Source organism: Apis laboriosa, unplaced genomic scaffold, assembly GCF_014066325.1.
Source record: "Apis laboriosa isolate Shangri-la unplaced genomic scaffold, ASM1406632v1 scaffold27_cov151, whole genome shotgun sequence".
NCBI lineage: Eukaryota > Metazoa > Arthropoda > Insecta > Hymenoptera > Apidae > Apis > Apis laboriosa.
Window position 1 is genome coordinate 554,952 of NW_025222633.1, and position 27,018 is coordinate 581,969.

The following is a 27,018-nucleotide window of genomic DNA, read 5'->3' on the forward strand; positions in this document are numbered from 1 at the left end:
ATTACTCATCGACAATTTCGAAGGTAAAAAATTGGGTAATTAATCTTCTTTTACAAAATTAATTAAGATTCTCATTATCCTGTTCATTAGTTGGATTTCAAGGTAGACATCTTTGATCAATTATGGTTTCGCTTTCGAACAAAATATATTATATCGAAATTCGTCGTTTAAATTTCAAATTGAAGTAAATATATATGATATATAATTTACACAATATATTTTTTTGAAACGAAAATTTCTACGATCATAGAGGGTTAACTAATTCCGAAAATCTCGCCGAAATTAGAATACACCTGGAGGAATCTGGAGCAGGCCTGATTTCTTAAACCGTTACCTTTTGTTTTACCGACACTTTTGGCGCTTGTTGCGAAACACGAACGATCAATTTGCAAGTGAAATCGTTCGATGCAAATGTAGGAGTCGAAGGAGGCGTCGGTTTGCGCCCCAATTTATGCCGGTTTAGGCTCGCAAAACTTTTTCAGTATTCGTTGCAATTTGTCAAAGTTTGTCGAACAGTAGAAGGAGTATCGTTACTTGCAAGAATTGCGATTTTTTTGTTTCCCTGTCAAGCGAATTTACTTGCTTTTCTTTTGTAATTTTAATAGAAATAGGATGAACTTTTATTTTTATTTTTGTAAAAATTAATTACCAAATTTTTTCCCTTTTATTATCAAAATTATCATCAATTTGATACAATTGATTAAAAAATTTATTGAAAAATTATGCAATTTAGACATCATAATAATTTAAGTAATTATGATGCTATAATTAAATTGATAATAAACAGAAATTTGAATTATTTATTTTCTTCCTTTTTTTTATATTTATGTAAAATTAAATTAAATCAATAATATACTATTTGCATTACATCTCGAGAATTATAATTTAATATTCTTAAAGAAACAAATTTTGTAGATATTGTAGATTTGGAAAAAGAAAAAAACTTTAATCAGGATAATAAATCATGCGAAATAATAAACATAAAAATTTAAATACGACGACACCGAGGATCTCGATTCGTGGTTCGAAGAATAAGGAAAAGGATTTAATTTTTTTTCTCGAGAAGACTGCACCCTCGAACAAAGAGGGCGACCGATCTATAGAATTTCTTAATCGCAATCTCCGCCGAATATCTGGCGGAGGCCTTGGATTACAACGAAATTCCACGTAATACCCTTTCCTCGTTCAACCTCCTTGTTCGACAATGGCGGCTACTCGCGTTTACGTTACAATTTTCTCTTTTGGTTTTGATTAAAAATCGACCCTCTGCCACCGAAAATGTCGTTACCCGATTCGACTTTGATCCGACGACGAGCAGACGAAATCGAATAGGATTTTATCGTTTTCCATTTGCGATCCCCTGTTTTATTTTCTTTTTCTTCTTCTTTTTCTCTTCTTATTTCCTCTTATTTTATAAGTTGAATTTGAAAACATTTTTGACATTGTTTTTTTTTTTAATTGTTATTAATTAAAAATCAATTGAAATATCTCTGAACAGGAATAATTGCCAAGTAAATTCGATGAAAAAAAATATATATAAAAATTAGGAAAAATTTGAGCTTTAATTTCGAAGATATTGACTTTTGGTCAATGAATGAATGATCATTAGAAACGCGAAAGCTTCCCCTTAAAAACACATTTTTATTTATCTCAATTTCCGGTCTTCGAGAAAGAAATGTAAAAAAATGCGAAAGAAAGAAAAGGTAATTTTTATCGTTTACTATTCTTGTTATTCTCTTATTCAGACTTTTCTCGTCTCATTGTTCTATCATAAATGACAGTCGAGATTCTTGAAAGATCTTAATACGCATTTCCAGGGGAAAAAAAATTCCAATGGCATGGTTTCCACTATCTTTCGAGCGTGTTTTAATAAATAATTTTCAATCGAATTATAATGTTGTTTTATAATTAATTGAAAAATATTCATGAAGGAATTCAAATAATCCATTTATATCTCGAGGATAATATTTTTTTTTTATTTTATGAAATTGTATTCCAATTTTGTCTCGAGTTATTGGGGAATATCGATGAGAGAATTTGCGTTGAAGTGATGAGACAATCAATTTGTATTATAATTTTATTTTGAAACGATCGATATCATTGGGTTACAGAAGATCGAAATAGTTTTCATTTGAATCGAGTTAGATGGTTCGATTTTGATTTGCATTTAATTGAAATATATATATAAGGTAATTTAAGTAAATCAATTTCCTATCAAAATCATTGCTAAAATTTAAATTAGAAAATTTGAATCATAAATCAATTTCCATCGTAATATTAAACATTGGTATCATTACACTGCAATTAAGTTACATTCATTTAAAAAACTATAGAAAAGAAAACATGTACATAAATTATTTATCACGCCTAATATCGAAATTTAATAGAAAAAAAAAAAATCTTAATACTTTTATACTTTTTGTCGATGACGTATACGTTCTTCTGTGCCCATTTTATAAGATTTTCTTTTGTCCATCGAAGAACACAATTCGTGCTTTAAAAAATGGCACGATAACTCGTTTCGTTAGATTGAAATCCAGAAAAATGGCGTTTAAAAAACTGTCTCTGAGTCTTGGAGATAATGCAAGTTACCAAGCGTGATATTTTATTCTTTCACAAAAGAAAAAAAAAAATTTCGTTTGAACAAAGACAATTCTGGCATCTAAACAAAGAAAATGTTAATAATGATTAAACGGACGAACAAGAAGATAAAATTCTTCTATTGCTTCAATTAAATAAAATCGTGGAAAAGAAAGGAAGGAGAATTTTCAACGAATTTATATTATTGCACGATTTTCATAAAACTCGCCGCAATATCTCCCAGTTATTTTATTACTTTGTTTGTTGCTGGATTATTTCGAACGATATTTTTCCATTTTTGTTTTTACGCTCTGTGCTCTCTCTTTTATCTTCGTATGAATAGCATGAATATAATTTACTTTGTATTGTTTTTCCAAAATAAGATGCATACCTAGTTTTTAAAATCCGTGAATAATTATAAAAATTCGATACATCGATTTTCTTTCTTCTTTTCTTTTTCTCTCTCGTGAAATTTATAATTAATAAATATAAATTTATTCATTTCATTAAGAGATACAACTTTCTTTTTTTTACGAGAAATATTAATGGAAATAATTCTGAATGAGAATTTATGACATAAATGGATAATCTCAATGGAATCCTGAATTTGTTACGCCAATGATAACTTAATAATAAAGTATATTGTGTAACAATATTGATCGAATTCTGTTGGGAAGTCTGTTGGGAATTATTTCGAAACAGTAGATGCTTTAAAATTATTTTTTTTTTTTTTATATAAGTTTAAACTTTGTCAGGAGTAAAATTTTTTATCAAAGATAACATTTTTGTCAATCTTTTTAAATTACTGTTTCATTTATTCTAAATAATTTTATCCAAAAATTTCTTATATTTAATAATAGAATGTAGCAACAATATTTCTTTAAAATGATTGATTTTTCCATTATCTTTATATCACTTAAGACATATTTTTTGTATTAAATTATTCTCGAAAGTTTTTTTCACCAAGAATTCTCCCAAGAAAAGTTCTCACAAATGATAAAAAAAAAAACATAAATTAATTAAACTTACTATCCTTATAAATACGTGCTACAATTTCTTCTTTAAGAGATCGATTCGATTGTCTTGCTTCTTAAAATCAATAACCCTCAGACAATCTGGATTGCTTTTAATGGATTAATCATAAGCAACAAGCAATCATGTAAACTTTTGCTTTTTATAAGCGTTACACTCTTTTATTTCGTGCTTGTAGTTCAATCTTTTCTCCTCCTCTCGGAACAAATAATTGCAAGAACTTTCTTTCTTGCAAGAAACGCGTTTGCTATAAGCCAAAGCTCTTGTAAACTTTATCGTGTACCGTGATATTGGAATTCTAAGACGCCAAGAAGCTCGTGGAGGTGCACTTTGTAAAAATCTGATATCTTACTATTACTTTATTCTTAGTTTTAAAACTAAGTTGATTTAATCGTATTTTAGAGTAAATAATTCAAGTCGATTGTATTGACAATTAATCTTTATTATTTTTTCTTTTTTTTTTTTGTATACATCGTTGGATATGTCGTTTCCTTTTTTATCTTAGGATTTTATTTTAATTTTATTTTTGATATTATGTATTATTTATATTTTAAGTTATCTGCTTAAAAAATATTCTGTCTTCTTTGATACTTCTAAGATATCTAACGTCTATCTTAAGATATCCTAAAAATTTATTTCATAATCCTTTTTTTGAATAATTTAAAAAAAAAATAAATAAATCTGCTGATTTTTTTATTATTTACTAGAGCTTGGAACTTATATGAAGTCCTAATTCCCAAGCTTTGATAAATAATATATGTAAAAAATCAACAGTTTTCACCCTTAAAAGTTATTTAAAAACGAAGCATGAAGATCAATTTTTCTTCTTTCAAATTCATTATAATTTCCATTTTAAAAAAATTCTCTTCGAAAACCACCACTAACGAATAAAAAAACCCAAAATATTTTTCTTCTTCATTAATAAAAATCTTTCTTTTAACGCAAACATAAATACATCGCGAGACACGAAAATAAAATCATATATTATATAAATCAAAGAGATATAAGAGATAAAAAAACAAGCATACAAAATGGATTGTATCAGTCACGATATACCAATCTCTCGAAAATGGATCCTTAAAATAAAATTATACGAAACACACAAAAAAAAAAAAAAAAGAAAGAAAATAGATAGAAAAGAAATCATACCAAAGTTTATTTTATACGAATCAAAGAGATGAAACAGAGACATGATACGAATGCATCGATAACGAAATGCCTTTGGAGGATTGTATCTGATAATACACTAACCTCTCCAAGATGGGTTCTTGAAATAAAATTATCGAAACGAGACACAAGAAAAATAGAATGGAAAAGGAATAACGGAGCAGAGCCTACATCATACGAATCAAAGAGATAAAGCAGAGACAGACGCGATGCGAATGGATCGATATGCCTTTGGAGGATTGCATCAGTGTACCTGATAATACACTAACCTCCCGAAGATGGGCCCTGCGGGCCACCCAGCCATCCGGAGGACCAACCAGTAGTTCCTCCTATATTCTGTTGCTGTTTCGCCAGCAATCTCACTGTCAACGCGTACGTAAGCAGCATCACGCCCAACGGTATGTAAAAGCAGATTATGCTGCCGATCAACTTGTACAAAGGATCCGGTATTTGACAGGCACCGTCCACCAGCACCGAGTCGTCCTCCTGGAACACGGAATTATGCACTTAGTGTGATTATATATTCGCGCTTTGATCTTCCATACGGGAAAAATTGAATTTTCGTGACGTTATTAGGGATTGATATTTTATTTTTGGATAATAAAATCCGATGGAAGGGGTTCTACTGTAATATAAATTTTTTTTTTTTTTTTGTTTAGAAAGAATCGAAATGAATACATATTGCTTTAATTTTTAATTTTTTTTTTTCTAAGTAGATATTATTTCTGAATAGATATTATAAAATAAAATCGAAATAACGAAAAAGAAATCAAAAAATATTATGTATTTTATTAAAATTATTCTTACTTAATTATACTTGGAAATTTTTGCGAGAAAATTTTCTTTAACGGTATTTTTTTTTTTAATTTAACGTTGCAAAATATAGAAAGATAATAACCACAAGGAAATATAAATATAAAATTTTAGTAAAAAAAGAAATTAATAAGACATTTAACTTTTTCTTTTGATTCAAATAAGAATAATAGCAAATCGTTTTGCACTTAAAAATATTAAAATTATATAATATTGATTGAAATTTATATCAATAAATGCATTCTTCGAAATTTTTCCTATAAAAATATAAAATAAAAGATTAAAACAATCTCAAAAAATCCTAAAATTTCATAATTTCATATATATTATAAAATCGAAATGATTTTATAATATTATAAAATCGAAATGACGAAAAAGAAATCAAAAAATACTAATATATGTATTTTATTAAAATTATTCTTACTTAATTATATATAAATATTGTAATAATGAAATATTTTACTCGTTTTCCAATTATAGACGAAATATTCCACAATTGTATCGCTCGAGCTGCCACGGTCGACGTATCTTACAAGACTGAATGTCGAGGGCACGGCGAACATCGACTCTCGTCTTAGTAAATAAAACGAATTACGTCGTTCGTAACATCGTATAAATTGTATTGTATCGCGGATTATCTCGCTTAATACTTTATTTATCTACCTAAATACAATAATGAGGAGAAATATATCGCCGTGTTGACCCATTTTTCGATTATTTAATTGCACAATTAATAGTCACATTTTAATTTATCGTATAGCTAAAAAAAAAAAATACGCTGGACGATTGCAATGTGTGAGCACTGTAACTATATTTTTTTTTATATACGAAATATTTATAGATTATTTATGAATAATTACATATTATTAAAATTTTTATATTTAATATGTTATAATTATAAACGAAAATTCGATGTTTGGAAGAAATATGATAATGTTAAATTTAAATATATATATGATATCTTTGCTGAAATGATATCTTTATCAAAATAAATCCAAGGAGCATAAAAATATAAAAATAACTAAAATTATAAAATTTAAAAAATCTAAATTTAAATTTAAAATTAAAATCTAAATTTAAAATTTAAAAAATCCATAAAATTATATAGACATAAATGTTATTAAAAATAAAATATAATAATTTCAATGAACTGAATCGCAATTATCCAATATCTTTTGCTTTCTAAAAAAAATAATAACGAAAATACTCAATCGAAAAACTTCTTATTCGTTGCAGAACACCAGAACAGTGTCCCAGTGTGGTCTCACTATTGGCAGAGAGCTACAATCCTCACGTAAGGTACGGAGCAGCGATGGCTCTAGGAATCGCTTGTGCTGGCACCGGCCTGAAGGAAGCCATAGCCCTATTAGACCCAATGACGAACGATTCGGTGAATTTCGTCCGCCAAGGTGCTCTGATCGCCTCTGCAATGATTCTGATTCAACAAACGGAGGCCACCTGTCCTCGCGTCAAAGATTTCAGGGCATTATACGCGAAGGTCGTGGTGGACAAGCACGAGGATGTAATGGCGAAATTTGGCGCCATTTTGGCTCAAGGGATCATCGATGCCGGTGAGTACTCGACGATTTTTGGGACGTNTTATTAAAATTTTTATATTTAATATGTTATAATTATAAACGAAAATTCGATGTTTGGAAGGAATATAATAATGTTAAATTTAAATATCATATCTTTGCTGAAATGATATCTTTATCAAAATGAATTCAAGGAGCATAAAAATATAAAAATAACTAAGTCCATAAAATTATATAGACATAAATATTATTAAAAATAAAATAATAAAATTTCAATGAACTGAATCGCAATTATCCAATATCTTTTGCTTTCTAAAAAAAATAATAACGAAAATATTCAATCGAAAAACTTCTTATTCGTTGCAGAACACCAGAACAGTGTCCCAGTGTGGTCTCACTATTGGCAGAGAGCTACAATCCTCACGTAAGGTACGGAGCAGCGATGGCTCTAGGAATCGCTTGTGCTGGCACCGGCCTGAAGGAAGCCATAGCCCTATTAGACCCAATGACGAACGATTCGGTGAATTTCGTCCGCCAAGGTGCTCTGATCGCCTCTGCAATGATTCTGATTCAACAAACGGAGGCCACCTGTCCTCGCGTCAAAGATTTCAGGGCATTATACGCGAAGGTCGTGGTGGACAAGCACGAGGATGTAATGGCGAAATTTGGCGCCATTTTGGCTCAAGGGATCATCGATGCCGGTGAGTACTCGACGATTTTTGGGACGTTAAACGGCTGTTTTCGATGCTCGATAAGCCTCTTGGCTGGAATATGATACAGATCGTCGATCAAAGAATTTCTTATTTCGAGGCAGTTGTCGACAGAAAATAGCGAAATCGAAGAATCCTCCGTTGAACGTTGGTCGTGATGGTGTTATTGGAGTATTGTTCAAAGAATTGACGAGGAAGTTGACGAGCTCCTTTCGTTACGATCGATGGATTCGACGTGTTCCGATGGTAAACGGATTGCGGATTTGTTTTATTTGTAATAGTCTACGAATTTTTTTTTTTATGGATATTCTAGGACAAATTACGAATATTTCTGTCACCGTGATATTTTTATTACGTAATATTACGGTTTTCAACAGTATTTTTTTAAAGGAATGTTATTCGATTGGAATATCGAGATTGAAGATGAAGAAATTTTTATACTTATTATAAGAGCTTAAAAGATAAACAAAAATATGGATCCAATACAATAACATCATTTTTAAATTAACAGTCATCTAATTGAAATAGAATAATAATTATTGGAATGATAAATAATTAAATCGAATATGGATAATTATAATTCTATAAACAAAGAAATAAGGAATTTAAAAATTATTTAAAATAAATTATTTGTTTGTCGATACCCTCAAGATAGAAAGGATATCTCAAAAATATTTCACATTTTACAATAATAATAAACATTTTACGTTTTAAATGATTATTCCAGGTGGTCGTAACGTGACAGTGTCACTGCAATCGAGGACAGGCCACACGAACATGCTCGCAGTAGTTGGTGCATTAGTATTCACTCAGTATTGGTATTGGTTCCCATTGGCCCATTGCTTGGCATTAGCCTTCACCCCAACTTGCCTGATCGCTCTGAACGCTCAACTAAAAATGCCAAAGCTAGAATTCCGCTCAAACGCCAGACCAAGTGTCTATGCCTATCCTGCACCCCTGGAGGAGAAGAAACGCGAGGAAAGGGAGAAAATCACCACTGCGGTTCTCAGTATCGCCGCCAGGGCGCGCAGACGCGAATCTGAGAGGCGTGCACGTGATTCTCATGAGAAGATGGATGTGGTTCGTATCTCAATCGTTATTTTCAAATCTTTGGAAAAATTCTTTTATCATTTTTCTCTTAACTAATATATCATATTATATATTTTCACTAATTTATAATTTATAATAGATATCCTTATTTTTTATTTGAGTAGAAAAGAATTTCATTCTGTAAAAAAAAAAAAGAAAAGAATTAATATTTTGTTTTCATAAGAATTAATACTAAATTGACTATTGTTGAGTTTAAAAAATATCACGAATTTTATAATTTTATTGGTAATTTATATTTGGATACTTGGAATACTCTTGGAATTCTTTGGATACCATAGAATCCTCTCGATCTCATTTATATAATAAATTACATTTTGTATTACATATAATCGTTCTTATACGATCATAAATAATTTCTCAAGAATTTTTCGCATATTTTTCTTCTTCACATCTCAATTTTTCAATCTTCTTACGAGATAATCATCAACTGTTTATCTTTCAAGCTGTTATCATTCGTTCTCCCAACGCAAAGATCATTCCCTGTTACATTGATTGACGGCGAGGCTAAAGATAAACGATGCTTCCGTTCAGATTAGAGATTTTTCGTTTCCGTCATGTTTAATTTTTAATCGCAGGATCCGCCGGAAACGGTGAAGGAGCCGGTCGAGGCGGCGGCCAAGGAGAAAGAGGAGAAGAAGAAAGAGAAGGAAACTAAAGAAGTGAAAGAAACGAAAGAGAAGGTCGAGAAGAAGAGCAAGGAGGAAGGCGAGAAAACGACCGAGAAGGAGAAAAAGGAGGCTGAGCCCAATTTCGAGATCCTTCAGAATCCTGCTCGTGTGCTGAGACAGCAACTGAAGGTGATACAGTTGGTGGAAGGAAGCCATTATGTGCCCGTCAAGGATATTCAGATCGGGGGTATCGTGATGGTGAAACACATCCAATCGGATACTGAAGAGGAATTGGTGGAACCAGTGGCCGGTAAGTCGATATTATTTTTCTTTTATTTCTATGAAGAATTTCTATTTTATGATAGAATTTTTCTGATGCAATCTTGTGTAATAATAAGGATTTATTAATTTAATACATCTTCGATGCAAAGACAGTTATGCGTGTACTTATGCACATCAATGCAACTCAAAATGCCTTTTACAACGTTATTTTTGTAATAATAATATTTGCAATAATTTTTTAGAATTTTTGCAATAGTTTTAGAGAAAAGTAATTTTAAAATTGAATTAGTCAAGCTAGCAATTAAAATAATTATATCTTCGAATTAATCATCTTTTCCTTTTTAATTCAATGATTATACATATTATTCTTTATTAATTATTAATTATTAATTAATTCTTTAAATAAACCAAATTATCAAAAGATATAATATATTTTTATAATACATAAATTTACAACGAGAAAATACTCAATAAAAAACAATAAAAATCGTTTTATTCGATTCTTTTTACAATACTTGGTGTGAAAATTTTTTTCTTTTTCACATTATTGATAAAAAATCATTTATCCCGCTTACTATAAATCAACGATTAAAACTACAATTTCTTTCCTTCATCCACATTCCACTTAAGACGATTTCAACTCGAAAAACCATTACGCAAACTCAATTATTCAATATCTGTCGCACTTTGCTAAACTCCTCTTCTTTTCATAAGAAATTATCCTCACATAGACTCTCGATTATCATTCTGTTCCAGCTTACGGTCCTCATCCGGAAGAAGAGCAAGAAGCGGAACCACCAGAGCCATTCGAGTACACCGAGGATTAAACGAGAATGCGTCGCAGAAAACTTTACTGTGTGACCGCCAATGTTGCAATGCAAAATCATTTGTTCACGCATACATACTTAAAATAATTCAGTAGAAACGACACGAAAAAAAAAAAGAAAAAAAAAAGAAAAATCATCCGTCATTTCTGTTTCGCGTAACGCTTACTGCGATACTTCCTGTCTTATTTTTATATAATTAATTCTTCGCCACTAAGTGGCTGTTTCTCGATATTGTTCATTATCTAAATAGTACTCTGTTTCTTAATTATTAAAAAATATATATAATTTGCTCTGGTCGTATGCTTGTCATTTATTGAACAACCTTTCCTTTTTAAGATAAAAAAGGTGAATTTTATCGACAGTAATGCAACAAATTTTGTTTCGAAGGTTTTGCTCGTTCTTTGTACTAAATTTTTGTAGTTTTTTTTTTAACGTTCCAAGTAACTTTTTGATAACTCTTTGTTTTCTCTTTTCTTTCTTTCTTTTCTTTTTTTTGGGAAATATAGATATAGGTGAAAACTGGAAATTTAACTTTATAAAGACTGCTTTCACACCTGTTTTTATAAATTCTTTTTATATTTTTGAAAAATTTATAATGTTCTTTATATTATTTACAAGCTATGAATTATAAAGGTAGAAAGATTATATTATAATATGTTTTATGATGTAAATGTAAAAACTCATAATAATAATATATTAACACAAGATGAATAATAAAAACGAAAACATCAAGAATATATTTTACATATATTATATAATACATTAATATCAAACGATTAATACAATTATAATATGAATTTTAACAATTATATAAATTACAGGAAAGATTAAATACGGTAAGTAATCTTGTAATTACACTTTTTAAATTTTTATCTCAAATTATAATGTTTATTTTGCATTTCGTTCAATAACATGCAATCTTATACATGTTTCTTATTTATACTTTATTTATTTAACTCTTGAAAACTGAAAAAAAAATCAATGTTGAATCACCATAATATTTACAAATACTGAATTTATACTTTCAACAATTGCTATACTTTCAAAGTTTAAATTCATAATCAAATTACAGGAATATTAATGATTCGTGACTTTAATTAAAATTCTAATGATTTTATTTTATAAATCTTGCAAATATTGAATAAACAAATATTATAATAAATATTTTTTCTAACAATTTGAAATGTGAAAAAATTTCAATAAGATCTCCATCTTTTAATATTATACATTATTTTGACAAATTTATCCATCATTTAATTAAATATTATTAATTTAATATAAAATTTAATTAATAAATTAGAAAAATGATTTAAAAAAAATTAATAATTTTGCTTCGAACGATATATAAATCATTATTTTAAATTCTTTCTGATTGGTTTGAAAAGCTTATGTTCAAATAGCAAATTCTCGAGAGGCTATTTCAAACGACTATTTTCGATAGAATTGTTATCGGGAAATTGTTGTCCTGAATACTTTGTGTGATTGATTTCGAACGAATGCCTTAATTGACAGATGCTCAAAGACTTCTTCCAGATGACTAATTCTGAAAGATTAATCGTCGAAAATCGAAAATTGAAATGTTTTACTCCTCTCCATTGACGACTACATTGAAGCAAAAAAATTTAGAATTTCTCATTTGAATCTTTAATTTAGATACGTAAATTCTATAATTTATTCTTCGAAAATTATCTTGTATTTACGTTAATAAGATTCGAATTATATATATCTTTATAATACGTTTAATATATCGATTAAAAAAGAGAAATCTTTTCAAAGTGAAAATTTTTATTATGATATAAATAATTGATCAAAAAATGAAAATAGCTCTATTACCTCTTTCTTCAAAAAACAAAAATAAATAAATTTTGAATTAATAATAATGACATAAGAATCAAAAAAATAATTATCCTTAAACAAAAAAGAAAAAATTTAGTATTCACGATTATCGAAACAAATAAACTAATTGTGTATGTTTATTTATTCAATATTTTGAAACATATCTTGTAAATGGAAATATATAGATGAAAGTGTAAATATATTAAAATAATGATTTAGCACGATCGACAATATGTACAAATGAAACTATCAATAGCATTCAATTGGCCAAATCGTACCGAATCGTGCATCCATCTATTCATCTCTTTGTCGCTAACTGTTCGTTTTGACGAGATATCGGTCGTAGAACGATTGACGAATACCTCCATTCTCTGTCGATAACGACCGATTCAAATTATCGGCAAACGAGCGAGCATCTCGTTTGCATTCGTGAATTCAAAATAGAGGTTAGGTAAAAGAAAAGCTGTTTCCAAGAGCTTTCGCTTCATTGTCAGTCAATAGTGACGAGACACTTATCAAACCTGGAATCGAATTTCTATAAATAGTGCCGCAATAAAACTTTATCGACATTTTTATGATGTATCTTGATAATTCGTTAAACGAAATTATTGGGATGAAACGAGATATAATCGAGAAAGAGATAGATGTAAGATAGTTTTTCGAAAACTAAAAAGAGGATTATTCACTTATTTATTCTAAATTAATACTTTGAAACGTATATTTTTTAATTATTTCAAACATAACCTCACTTTGTAATACATAAATAACGTAGCATCTAGTAATGTATAGTATAAGAAAATGAAAAATTGTTATAATATCTTTTCTATTTTGAAATTCCAGATTTTGTTTCTTTGGAGAAACAAAAATTGACAATATTCATAAATATCAAAGTGAATGAAATTAAATCCTTCAATCACAAAATTATTTCAAACACTTCATAACGCAAACTGGCGATTATCAATTTCACACGCGTGTGAGCGCCAATTTCATTCATGCCATGCGCGCCGAGAGGAACGCGCGAATTACCATTTGAAATTTGAATTTCCATAGACAAGGTTCGAAATTCACCTGTTTCCTCCCGGAGGATGGAGGATTGTGATTTAACGTGTGAAACGAAAGTTTTCCATATTATTGTTCACGGATGCAAAAGTCGCAAATTAAACGCGTTGAACCATCCATGAACCTTTTTTATTTTTTCTCTCCATGTTTAACAGCGTGGATCGAATCATCTCTCTTGCGTGAGAATAGACCGTGTGTCCGACAAAACACCCTCTCCTTCGGTCGCGTGCATCGTGAAAATACGATTCCTCTCGTTTCGGTGCCGTTTATTTATCGTTCTCCACATTTTCTCATCGGAGAAATTACAATGGGAAGATTGATAGCTTGTGGAACGATCAAAAGAGAGTTATTGGGAGATTGTCGGTTTAATTATGCGAGAATTGTTTTTCGCGATATCGTTTTCCTTCGTTGCCAGAATTGAAGAGGGAAAAGGATCATAGTTACGCGGAATTACGAAAAGAAGTTTTTGGTATTTGAAATATAAAATGTTTATAAATTTTAAAATTGACGAAATTTTTATTTAGAAAATTAATATCTTCTTCTTTCAATTCTTTTCCATTTTCAAATATATTTTCTAAATCATTTCTAAATCATCAATAGCTTTATAAAATAATAATCAAAATAAACATTTTGTTAATTATATAGAAATTAAATAACAATAATATTTATAAATAAATAAATATATATAATATATATATATATATATATATATATATATATATTTTTTTTATCTTTATGAATTATGAATCTTTTTGTTTCGTAATGAATTTATAAAATATTTTGAATTATTGTTCGTAAATTTTATGGAAATAAAATTTGATTTTATTTTCATAAAGTAGAAGAGAGCGTAGGAATTATTAAGAAAATCAAATTTTGAAAGATTGTTAATAAGTTAATTTTATATCAACGAAACGTAATTAAACAAAATTTCAAATTTTATTATTGTTTATTCTTTTCGTAACCTTATTATATTAATTATTATTTATACTAGTTACCATTTTGAATTACAAATAAAAGATACATGGATAGAATCAAACGATACAAATACTACATTGATAAAATATTTTCAATCTTTACTCTTAATTGTATAATTCATCAGCAGAAAATTAAAATATGTATTTCATTAAAATAATAAAAACGCGTTATTGAAATAATTCTGATATTTCGTATATATTAATTCCATACATTTCATAATAAATTCCAACGAAGTTTCATCGATTTCAAAATTTCCTTCCAATATACAAAAATATAAACTCTTACTATACTATATATCACATCGATAGTTTAATTGGAGCTTTTACATTTCTTGCAAAATTTGCTCGACAATATTTCTTATTAAGAAGATATTTTTACTCATCAAATTTTTAATCATCAATCCTTCGAAAGATAAGAAAAAAAAAAAATAATTCTGCGAGATTGCAGCCTGCTTTTGCAGATTGTACGAAGTTTCAAATTAACCCGAAGAAAGTCTGGAAACTGTAAACAGAAGCACTGTTTATTTACGTTTGCGAGAAACTTTGCCTGAATGAATTTAAAAAAGGGGATCATAGACTTTCTTTTAATATTCAAATAATAATAAACACGAAAGTCGTCGAGATATAACATACGCGGTTTTTCTTATCAGTTGTTGAATTCATAATTGGAAATGAAAATCGAAATTGATATAAAATGTATGAATTTCGTGCTAAAGTGAGCTTAGAATAAACTAAACGTGGCTTTATAACTTGTTCGTGCTAAGCTGGCTTTTAAAAGTATGTTCATATCTTCCAAGAGTAATTTTATAGCTGCGATTAGTTGTTAAATAAAAATATGGAAATATAATATGGGGATATTGCAGAAAAATATACTATTTTATGCGAAAAATATATAAGATGTGTAATAAAAGTATATTTAAATTATACTGTAATAAGAAACTTTTTATTATTTAAAAATTATCATTGTAATTTGTATTAAAATAAATTGGAAACATGGTATTCCGACTGAAGATTATTTTTTTAAAATAACATTTTATATACTCATACAAAATCATCCAAAATCCTTAATTTCTTGCATTTGCATAAAATTTACATAAAATATAAAACCTAAGTATACATATTACCCTGTTTTACAAATCAGAATTATTGGAAAATACCTGAGTAAGAAAAATCTAACATGTTCCTTTACAATTTAATAGTCAAATAAATTTCGATCGATATTCACTTTATCCTCTTAATCTTTCACAAATATCCTACCAATATATTGACAAAAATATATTATAAAAATATATAAAAAATATATATAAAAATTCTTAAATCTAGTAGCATATAATACAAAATTGATTGAAGACAGAAGCGTGAAATGCACAGTCATTTTTTAAACCAAACGATATCCAATCGTTAAAAAAAAGAATGAGTATCGATAGTTGATAATTCATATTGTTCTGATCTCATTTTTTTAATTCCGGTCGAGTTAATTGGAAACTTGTTCCCATGTTGGTCATCCACCGTGCCACGTTTAGCCCAGAGCCAAGTTACATATTTTAACGAGTTTAATGAGAAACACGCGGAGAATAGGATTTAATAGAGCGAAACAGGACAACTTTTCTTTTCGTTGAAAATTACACCTGTTTGCACATGTCGCGTGCCTTGCGCCTCCGATAAATCCGTAAGATCAATAAATATATCAGGTTTGCTATCGTCAAATTTTAATAGTATTTGAAATGGGAAATGAAAATATTTATGCATAATTTGCAATAATAATGTAAAAAGTATGTAAATGTAACTTTGTAAATCTAATTTTCGTTGAAGAAATTTCGTTTTCTTCGGGAAATTAAACTTGAAAATTTTTTAAATATGCATGAACTTAGACATTGGATCGGATAATCTCTAGATGGTTATTGAATTATTGGAACATGATTGAGCATGTTACTATTATAAATAACAATTAATCATATACACGTTTAATCATAGGTTTCACGAGCGATCGAACAATCAATTATTGACATTAATTTATAAGATTCCAAATTCATTAAACGAAAAAATTTTATTTCAAGTTTATTTTACTCGTTCTCCCATTTTATTTCCTATGTAGAATAATCTTTTACTAATTATCTGGTCGTATCCTGTTGGGAATAAACCAGGTGCACGTGCACTTGACTGACATTCAAATGCATCTTTCCCGGAAACAAAACCTCCAACACAAATTTGTTATTCTTGATTTTCGTCTTATTTTGTGCTCGCTCGTACCATGAATTAGCCCACGCAGTACAAAAACATTCCTTTTAACTGGATTGTTTTTCCGCCCCCTTTAAAAAGTAAACTCTAAAAAATTAAAGGAAAATGTTTGGTCAGTAATAATTGTTCAGAAGTTGTACTTAGTAACAATCGAGAAATACAAAATCATTAAAACGTCATTAACAAAGAAATTAACAATTTGCAAAATTTTTGTTTCGAAATACGGGTTGAAAAATGAATGTTTACACGCGAAACAATGTTTACACGAGATTGTGCAAATTACGTCAAACTACCCACGTGAATTACGCTGCGTTCAAAAAAAGAAAGAAAAAAAAAAAAAAACCCACGTTTTCTTTTACACCCATGGAGCATCAAATTTATAAAACGAGATTTCGTAACTTTATGAATTGCAATTACCTTGATCATGCTGGCGTGGAATTTGTAAAAATGCAAATATGAAATCCTGTGAAATATTGGCATGGATATTCTTGATGAAAAATTCAACGACGCGATTCATTATTTGAATTTTCATACGGAAAGTGGCTGGAATTTACGCGTGTAAAATTATCGATATTTTATCGTGTTTTTGTCCCTTTCTTTTCTCGTGTTTTTATTATTGTCTTTGTCGCCATGATTGAAAATAATTACACGATATTTTGAATAAAAACAAATATAACCGAAGAAATAAATTATTATTAATAATAATAATAACGAAAAAAGTAAGAGTTCCACGAATATTCTACAATTTTAATTTTTCAATTATTCATTATCGTGATATTGATTAAGATTATTAACTTTTTGAATATATATTTATTTTTTTCTCTATAATAAAGTGCCAAAATTTCTTGTACAAGATTAGGGATTAAGAATTTCTGAATTAAATATTTATTTTATAAATAAATATCTAATAGCTTACTTCAAAATATCAATTGACTAAAAAATGGTATATCTTGAACTTTTTTTTTTTAAAAGATTTTGGAATAATGTTCCTGAAATAACTCAATATTGTGTATCGCACAGATTTTAGAATTGCAATTTTAAGAATTGCATTTACTTTCTACGATCCATGTCGGAAATAGAAGAACAAGAGAAGAAAAAAACTTAACGTTTCGTGTTGCACGAAAAGTCCATAAATGCCTATCTATGGTTTAATGAACAGGCAATTAAAAAGAGAAATCTACACTTTTTTCACTTATTTAAATTTCTCAACTGTATTATTTTTTAATATTTTTTCTTTTTAAATTTCAATGAATTTTCAATGAATTACTAAAATACTAAATTTTTAAAACTACTAAATTATTAATAAATTTTAAAAAAGGATTCATAAAATTAAATAAAATATTATGTAATGGAATTTTATAAATCATAACTTAATAAAATTTTAATCTTATATTTCGTTTCACTTTAATATGTATGTTTCTTCGATTACAGCTATGTATTCCAATTTAACGCAGATAGAAAATGGTACTTTACTTTTCCATATAAAATCAGAAAAAGTTACAATGATATCAGAAACGTTTTAATAAACATTTTTCAAATCCTCATTTCTACGCGCAATTCGATAGAATGAATATCAACGTATCAGTTAATTCCTATACACCTTCCCAGTATTCCAAATCGATGCACGTTTATTCTTCACGAAACTGCGCCACCGAGCATGCAGTTACGATTGGTATCAGAAAATAGCTCTCGAATTACAATATTCATGCTTCCAATTTTCTCTTTTCTTCTTTTCCCCACGAATGTTCATTTACCTTCACGACAACGCGTGTTTTAACACAAATATTTTACGTTTTCTAGGCTAACTCTAACATGCTCTAAATAAGATCTCTCGGCCTCGAAATATCGCGTGATACTTATTTTTAAATCGCACCGCGAAAAAACTCGGCGTCGATTGGTTCGCAGAGATGCACGAGATCCTGAAACTGATTCAAGACGAGTTGAAAATGTTCCAACTCTTCGAGATACTTTCAGCGATCCAATTTCGGATCGACTCGGCGATGATCGGCTCACGAATACAAGGCTCGCGCTTACATTCAAGCCGATCGCGTCCGATTATTGCCGAATTGATCCGAATCGAAATACGATGAATCAAGTCTCGAAATCGCGTCCGAATTTATCCGAACACTCACGAAATTCCACGAAGATTCACAGACTTCCTATTCATGATGCAATTCTCATATATGCCTATTGTTTCGTATTAATTGTCTCACCTTCGAGTACATCAGACTGAGTGGCAAACTCATCGCGATGCTGAGAACCCAGACGAAGCTGATTTTCAACATGACCCGCCGCCTCGTCTTATTCCGACCGAATTTCATGGGATACCGTAGACTGAGGTATCGGTCCACGCTTATGGTGCACAAGTGCATGATGCTCGCTGTGCATAATAATACATCCAGGCAGATCCAAGCGAGGCAGTAAACTGACGGCAGAGGGAAATATCCTGTAATAAAAATGAATGTTTTCTGTATTACACGCGGTGGTTGTATAACGCTATTAAATTCAAATTTGAACGATGAATAAAATATATCTTGAGATAAGTGACAAATAGCGTTTTAAATAGAACTTGTACTCCTAAAAAGAGATAGAAATATAACCTATTTTTTTTTTAAATTTTTATCATCGTCACTTGTTCACTACGCTCGATAAACTTCACAACAATTGTATATACATAACACCAAATTCTTCTGATATACAAGCTGACACAATACGAAGTATTACAATTACCCCAATCTTAATTTCCTCCACCCTAATAATCTCTCCACAAAGTTCCACTAGAAAAATGTTCCACAGAAAAACATCTCACACGATCCATCTCACTCTCTAATTAGGACCGCTAATTCAAGGTAATTTCTCGCAATCTTACCGCTAAAATCACTTTTTCGATTCTTCCATTTTCCATTTTCCAGAGTCTCGCATTCACAATGCGAAACTAAACTTGGGAATATTTCCGTGCGATTTTATCTCCTCGAACGTTCCGCCGTTCAAGGATGGAGCAACGACGGAAACTCGGTAAAATATTTGGCGAGCAATTAGAAAGTTCGAATTCGCGGGGATGCGGGTCCCGGAAGCGCGAGATACGCGCGAGGATTGATAGGAATCTCGGTGGCGACGGTGGCACGTGTGATTTCTCGTTCCATGTTCGCGGCAGTTGCTGGCGGATCGGATTTCCGGGATCGCTTGGCTCGCGGGCATATTCCGCCCACGCTGACGCTTTCCACCCCCGCATTCTATCCCGCTCAACTTCGCCCCGATACCCGCCTATTTTCTAGTCGTTTTGTGAACCCATGTGAAGCGTCGCGTGGCGGAAGGATCAACGATTGCTCGTACGATATATTGGATATTCGGGAATTTTATATTTATTTTGTATCTTTTTTAGATTTTTGATTGGGTTGACTATTGCTCCAATGTGTGATATAAAATTTGTAATGTGTGATGCTTTTTTTTTTAAAAATTAAATTAACTATTTAAAATTACGTAAAATTAGTTTTTAATAGAATTTGTTCTCTCTTTTAAGATGGAATGCGAAACAATTTTGGTGAAATTTTGAAATTTAATTGGATATAGGGAATTCGGAAATTTTATATTTATTTTGTATCTAATGTTTTTTAGATTTTTGATTGGGTTGACTATTGCTCCGGTATAAAATTTGTGTGGTATAAAATTTGTAATGTGATGCTTTTTTTTTTAAAGATTAAACTATTCAACTATTCAAAATTACGTAAAATTAGTTTTTGAATACGAATAGAATTTGTTCTCTCTTTTAAGATGGAATGCGAAACAATTTTGGTGAAATTTATACGTTTATTTTCTAATGTGAAAAGTATGTTAAGTAACATTTTATTTATGAATATTAAAGAGTTTGGATCAATGATGTTATTATGTGATGTTTTCCTTTTTTGATTAAGTTGATTCTTACTATGTGGTGATATGAAATTTGTAGTAATTCGTATATGAATATATTTTATTGTTTTAAACGCACTATTAATGTTATATTTAATGTAGATTTACAATTTAACAACAGGAATTTTTTCGAATTCTTTTTTTAAACGTATTCCTTAAACGAGGCGTGATCGCATAGAAACTCGATAAGAAAGTAGAGATGGTTTCATTGTTGCGGAATGTCGATGAAAGTATCTTCTTTTCATAGAATATATTGTATATACAATCCCTTTTGTTAAAACATTCCAGTTCATAAATTTCGGGCTTATGCCCTTCCTCCATTCATAAAAGCAGATTTATGCTGCGTTCATCCCCGCGTTAACAGAAATGTTATTTATACGATTTAAAAGAAAATCAAAAAGTGTAAATTTCAATTACACTTTCGTTTAATTAAAATCGAATATTTTTGCGGATTTTTTATTTTTAAAAAGCATCATTGTTGTCAAAAAAAAAAAAGATCGAAATTTATGCTTTTTAATTTTTTTGTACAGCTTGACAGACTTCCATTATTTAATTACTTTTTTTTGAAATTTTATGATCGGTTTAAATGTGCATTTACTCGATATACAAATAATATTACCAGATTTACAAACAATAATATCGAACGTAAATGTTTGTTGTTTTCTCAAATAACAACAAATTTTTCAACAAATTCAATAATGTAACAATAATAACGACGATACCATTAAGTTGATGGAGAATAATTATAGAATCATAATATTTTACTTTTCATTCATTTAACGAGCAATAAACATTAATTACAATTCATACGCTTTTATAAACAAAACGATACGATGTAAACTCATTTGTTTTATCCTTTTCTCTGATATTTTGCTAGAATAAACTTTTCAATGGTTTCGATTATAGGAAAGCTTTTTGTTTAAAAAATAAACGGTAAGCTGTACATGTATAAAATGATTGGAAAAGAAAAAAACTTCTGTGCAATAATAACTTCTTCGCAATCCTTTAATATTGGAAAAATTGTGCATTAAATGCGAAATTTATTACAAGTGTAAACCATAATAATTCATTTTACCGAGTTTAATACAGATAAAAGTAATGAATGAAATGAAAATCAAGAATTTTAAAGTCCTTAATAAACTGCAACGTATCCAAAATTAATCTTACAAAAGCTTCCTTTTTTTTTTTACACTCAAGATTTAAAAAAAAGCAATTCATTTCCATTATTAGAAAATATCATACAATTTTAATTCTCCTCAATTTCCATATATTATATTTCACGCATTTGTTGCCACGCAATCGATTATTTAATACAAAAATATATTAATCTTTCAATATTAAATATTCACAAACGAATACAAAATTACCTTCACCTGATCAAATTCAATAAACACCTTCACTGTAAATTTTATATTATAAACAAATTTCCATAACAATTTTATCAAACGTACGTCAACACCAGCAACAACAACTTAATAATTTGAGAATAAATTGTACCACTTGTACAACTTTTCATACGCGGGGAAAAATGTAAAAAAATTCTTCGGGATCGTTACGAGACAATTGCATCCTTAATTGAACGTTTCAAATTGTCCCTATTGATCGTGTACACCGCGGTATCGGAAATAAACCGAAAAATTAAAAGCGCGATCGTCGGTTGAAACAATCATCCCTCTCCTGTATCATTCCCTCCGGCCGAAAATGGCCGAATAAATAAATACAACAAAATTGATCACACACCATATTATAAGACGATTTTCATCTCTCTAAAAATGAAATCAATCTGAAGAAAGTATTAAGAAATAAATTTTTGTTTATTTTTTTTGACAATGATCACAAAAAAAAATAGAGTAGAATTCTTCTATATTATAAAATTCCATTTTTCCATTAAAATATTCAAAGATATTTTCTGTCATCAAAAAAAAAAAAAAATACATTTTACTCTAAATATGCAAATTTGGATTAAAATCAAAATTATCTGGATCAAGCGAATTTTCTTGTTCTTCTTGTTCGCTGTTGAATGATCGAAAACGAATTGGGCTTTGCATTCTCCCCTATATATAATTTATTCATTTCGCCAATATTCGTCTCTCACATACACCACATATATTTTCTTCTAGATAAATTACAAAATATACAACACTAATACAACAGCATATTTAATGTATAATCATATCGTAATATTCGAAAGAATATTGTGCACATTTGTAGTAATATCATAGAGATTCGTATTTTATTTTCTTTTGTCGAGGGAGAAGTGTTTCGTATTCGCCACTCGACGATCATTAAAATTAAACGTATTCCCATTTTCTGGAAACAATTATTCGTTTCATGACGTCGCGTAAAAGGAACATCGAATTTATGGTCCGCAATTACAAGCGACAAAGTGAATCGTGATAATAAAAATAAATGAGAAATGTTTGGATATAAATAGTTCGACAGCGAGTTCGACTTTCAATCATTTCTCGAGATATATTTCGCAGATTTGAAAAGCATTTATCACCAATATTACGTTTGAAATGACGAAAAGAAATTATTCATTACGCGAGTTCAATTAATAAATTACGTTATTACGAAAATTAACGAATGAAGACTGTAAGAAACATTGTAAATGTCAAAAATGTAAAAAATTTTTTTCTTAATCTAATAATGTAAATTATACGTGTCAATGTATGTAATTCTATAATACAATATGTAATAATATGTATAATATGTATAATATACAAATTTAATGCAAGTTTCTTCTGTAAATAGCTAATAATGATGTTAAAATAGTACCTCTAACGCCATCTCTGTAGAAAACTTGTAATCAAATGTTAGAAGTCAAATGTTTCATAAGTGTCAAATTGTTTGCTTTGTTTTGATTACAAAATTCTTCTAAATAGCTAATAATGATGTTAAAATAGTACCTCTAACGCCATCTCTGTAGAAAACTTGTAATCAAATGTTAGAAGTCAAATGTTTCATAAGTGTCAAATTGTTTGATTTGTTTTGATTACAAAATATGTTTAAACCTTCAATAACTCAAATACATCAAAGAATTTTCTATTTTTTAAAAAAACGACGAATATGATTCTTTTGACGATATTTTTTATAGAAAACAATTGATTTTGATGGGAAACTTTTTGTCACTTTTTGAAATATTTGTGCGAAGAGTTGAGACTTTTTTTTTTTTTCTTAATTGTGGAGATATTTCTTTTTTTCAATTTTTACGTAAAAATTTCTATAGAACAGGAGCATCGTGATAATTTAGCATTACTTTGTAATTTCCAAGAGCAATCGCCTTAAAAGACGTAATACCTTCTCTTACGCTATTACGATGACGTATAACGTGCCAATTTTATGTTCATAGACGTTTTCGTGTTGTGATAAAATAAATATACCGAAAGTGGATTAAACTCGTGATCAGTTATATTTTTATGCATTTTTTTTTCCATCGATAGGATTAATTTTCAAGATATTTCTGACTGTTTGTCGATATTTTATCGTCGTAATACGACGACTTATTGTCCATCCATCGTACGATAAATTGTATAAAAATAAAATCAAGAAGTATTAACTGGATATTAAAATATGATAGGAAATAATCGTTTGAAAATCTTGCTTTTTTATTTGATCGTATAACAAAAACTTTCTACATAAATAAATATTTTCGGAAATTCTATATAGAAAATCATATAATTTTATGATTTTCCTGAAGTATATGCATATCTATTGATAAAAATGGATATTGAAATCGTAAAATTGTTTGACGCTTATTCTTTTTTTTATTCCTTGTCATTTCGTTACGCGCATAATATTTTAATGGCACCAGATAGGACAAAATTTTAATCCAACTATATAAACTATTCAAAAATTTGAGTGTTCTCTTACACATTTCTTAAAATTCATAACATAATTTATAAAAAAATTAATATTATTAGAACTTTTAAAAAGATTGCATCGAAATAAATAACCTGTCATTAATGTGAAAACTCAACAATCGATATAAAAAAATATAATTACAAAAAATTAAATAATCATTAATAATAACCAATTAAATTCAAATCAATTGCACTAAATATAATTATTATATTAAAAATTCAATCACTTCGTGTACAACAATCTAATAAATAATAAAATCGGAATATCATAATTTTTAAAAATTCTCATTTCAAAGAAATTCACGAAAAACAAAACTCTCGGCAAAATAAGAAGAAAGATCGAAAAAATATGAATCGAACGTATTATTTCACGCGAGAAATTTTAATTTCGCCTTCCGGCCTCGAATCTATCTCGCATTGGGATAGAGACGAAATTTAATTTCTCGTTTTCGCGCACCTGCTCGGCGTGGAAATCATTTGAAGTCGTTTAATACGACGCAAAAGAGTTTCATTTTACTTGTCACGCCCATCTTTTGGCGCGACTCGAATGATGAGAAGAGGAGTCGGTCTAAAAGCCTAAATTGAAAAAGATAATTATTATTACCGTTAACTCGACAAACGTTTCGGTTATTTTTGATGAATTGAATTTACTTTACTTGAGAATTTCACGCGAGAGAAAAGTTTGGAAAACGACTCGTGACCTCGAACGATTTGGAATCAAAAGTCACTCGATTTCCTGAAGCCGCCATTTTTATCCTTCCTTCAGTTTCCGGACTTTTCTTTGATCCGTGGTGTCTACTTACGAATTCTTTGGATCTTCTGAGAATGTGGATTTATATTTGAAATGCGTATTGAACTTGTTAATTTGAATGATTATTTATGTATACAGTTTCTGGAAGTATTAAATGTCATAAGTTTATAGATATATGATATTTAAGATGAATAAAATAATTTGAATATTTTATTGATGTATAACATTAAATGTTTTGTTGCTATTAATCTTTAATAAAATTGATAATTATTGTAACTCCAAATTCTGTGTTTCTTCTTTTTATTTTAATGCTTCAGAATTTCAGAAGAGAATGATATAGCTATTTTTTGCAAGTGCACATATATCGAATTTTTTTTAAATGTATTAATTTGTAAAACACATTATATTAATATTTTTTAACAATGAATATTAAATTAGTTTAGGAAATAATTTAATTTGAATTTCTTTAAAATATTATATTTTATAATAATAATTTTTTATTGATTATTATTAACTGATTAATTTTTTTTTTATGGAAATAACATGAAACTTTATTTTTTTGAGCAAAATATTTTTAAAATTAACAAACTGACAAAAGGATGAATAAAATTTACTTTTATCCTTAACTTTGAGCATAGTTTTAACTTTACTAACTTTAGATATTTTGTAAAGGATCGTCGTAAACTGTGTAAAAATTGAACCGTTTTATAAGACACGTAAAGATGATAGGTAAGAAAAGTTTTGAGATAAAGTTAAACCTCACAAAGATCCAATATTGTAGAAATTTGCAAGGTATATACATATTATTAGTATATGAACTAAATATACAGTAGTTTGTCTATAGATATTAAATACTGTATAAAAACTAAATTGAAAAAGTTGGAAGTAAAATTAATATTTAAGTTTTTTTAAATATTAATTGTTTTAATATTAAAAATTAATTTTTTATCAAATATTGACACGAAGAATTATGAGAATCTTATGACAAAATGTAAATCTTATGACTTGAAATATTTTTTCGTTTGATTTATGAAAAATAATACAGTATTTCTATGGTTAATTATTCATTTACGTTTATGTTTTATAAATTTTCATTTTTACATTTTATCACTATATTATCTTTTTATTGGAAATTTTAAAAACATTCAACGAGCGGAATATTCATGAAAATTAATTAAAATCATTAAATTGTTAAATTTTCTCATTAATTATGATATTCTCTTTCAAGAAATTTAAATTAACATTTAAATATTAATAAAAAATTATTATACAAGTAAAATTCGTATTTCATTATTGATAATTAACTTTACGTATGGAAAAAAACTAATTAAATAAAAAAAATTAAGATTCTTTATTGATATAATTTGTTTGCAAACAATATTCAACACACTATAATATCACTCAATATTATTTAATCCTACAATCATACACTAAAGAAAAATCATACGCATCATCGATATATTTTAAAATATCTAATTCAGAGCTTCGTTAAAATTAACAATTTTTAAATAATTATAATAATTGTTATACTATTTTGAAAATGTGTGTTGAATTAAAAATAATTATCACAAAGATAGAATCCAAAAATTTCATCCAATTAAATTAAAAAAAATTATATAAAATATTTTATTTTTATTTGCAAGAATTTTATTATTCGATTCTTGCATAATAATAAATTTTCTATAATTATAGTAATATCTAATGACAACTTTGATCTATTCAAGATC

At 28.5% G+C, this 27,018-nt stretch overlaps 2 protein-coding genes across 2 annotated transcripts in view; one reads left to right on the forward strand and one right to left on the reverse strand.

Moving 5' to 3' along the window:
- Positions 1-10,960, forward strand: part of LOC122714093 (26S proteasome non-ATPase regulatory subunit 1) — an 89,842-nt gene extending 78,882 nt beyond the window's left edge. The window contains exons 11-14 of the mRNA XM_043935115.1: positions 6,829-7,163; positions 8,565-8,917; positions 9,523-9,865; positions 10,594-10,960. Coding sequence (XP_043791050.1) covers positions 6,829-7,163; positions 8,565-8,917; positions 9,523-9,865; positions 10,594-10,664 — 1,102 coding nt within the window. The 3' untranslated portion in view covers positions 10,665-10,960. The remainder of the gene's footprint in view (positions 1-6,828; positions 7,164-8,564; positions 8,918-9,522; positions 9,866-10,593) is intronic.
- Positions 1-27,018, reverse strand: part of LOC122714091 (tyramine/octopamine receptor) — a 97,158-nt gene that overhangs the window by 16,426 nt on the left and 53,714 nt on the right. The window contains exons 2-3 of the mRNA XM_043935112.1: positions 18,985-19,217; positions 5,049-5,265 (exon numbers count right to left, since the gene is read on the reverse strand). Of these exons, the coding sequence (XP_043791047.1) occupies positions 5,049-5,265; positions 18,985-19,217 (450 nt within the window). The remainder of the gene's footprint in view (positions 1-5,048; positions 5,266-18,984; positions 19,218-27,018) is intronic.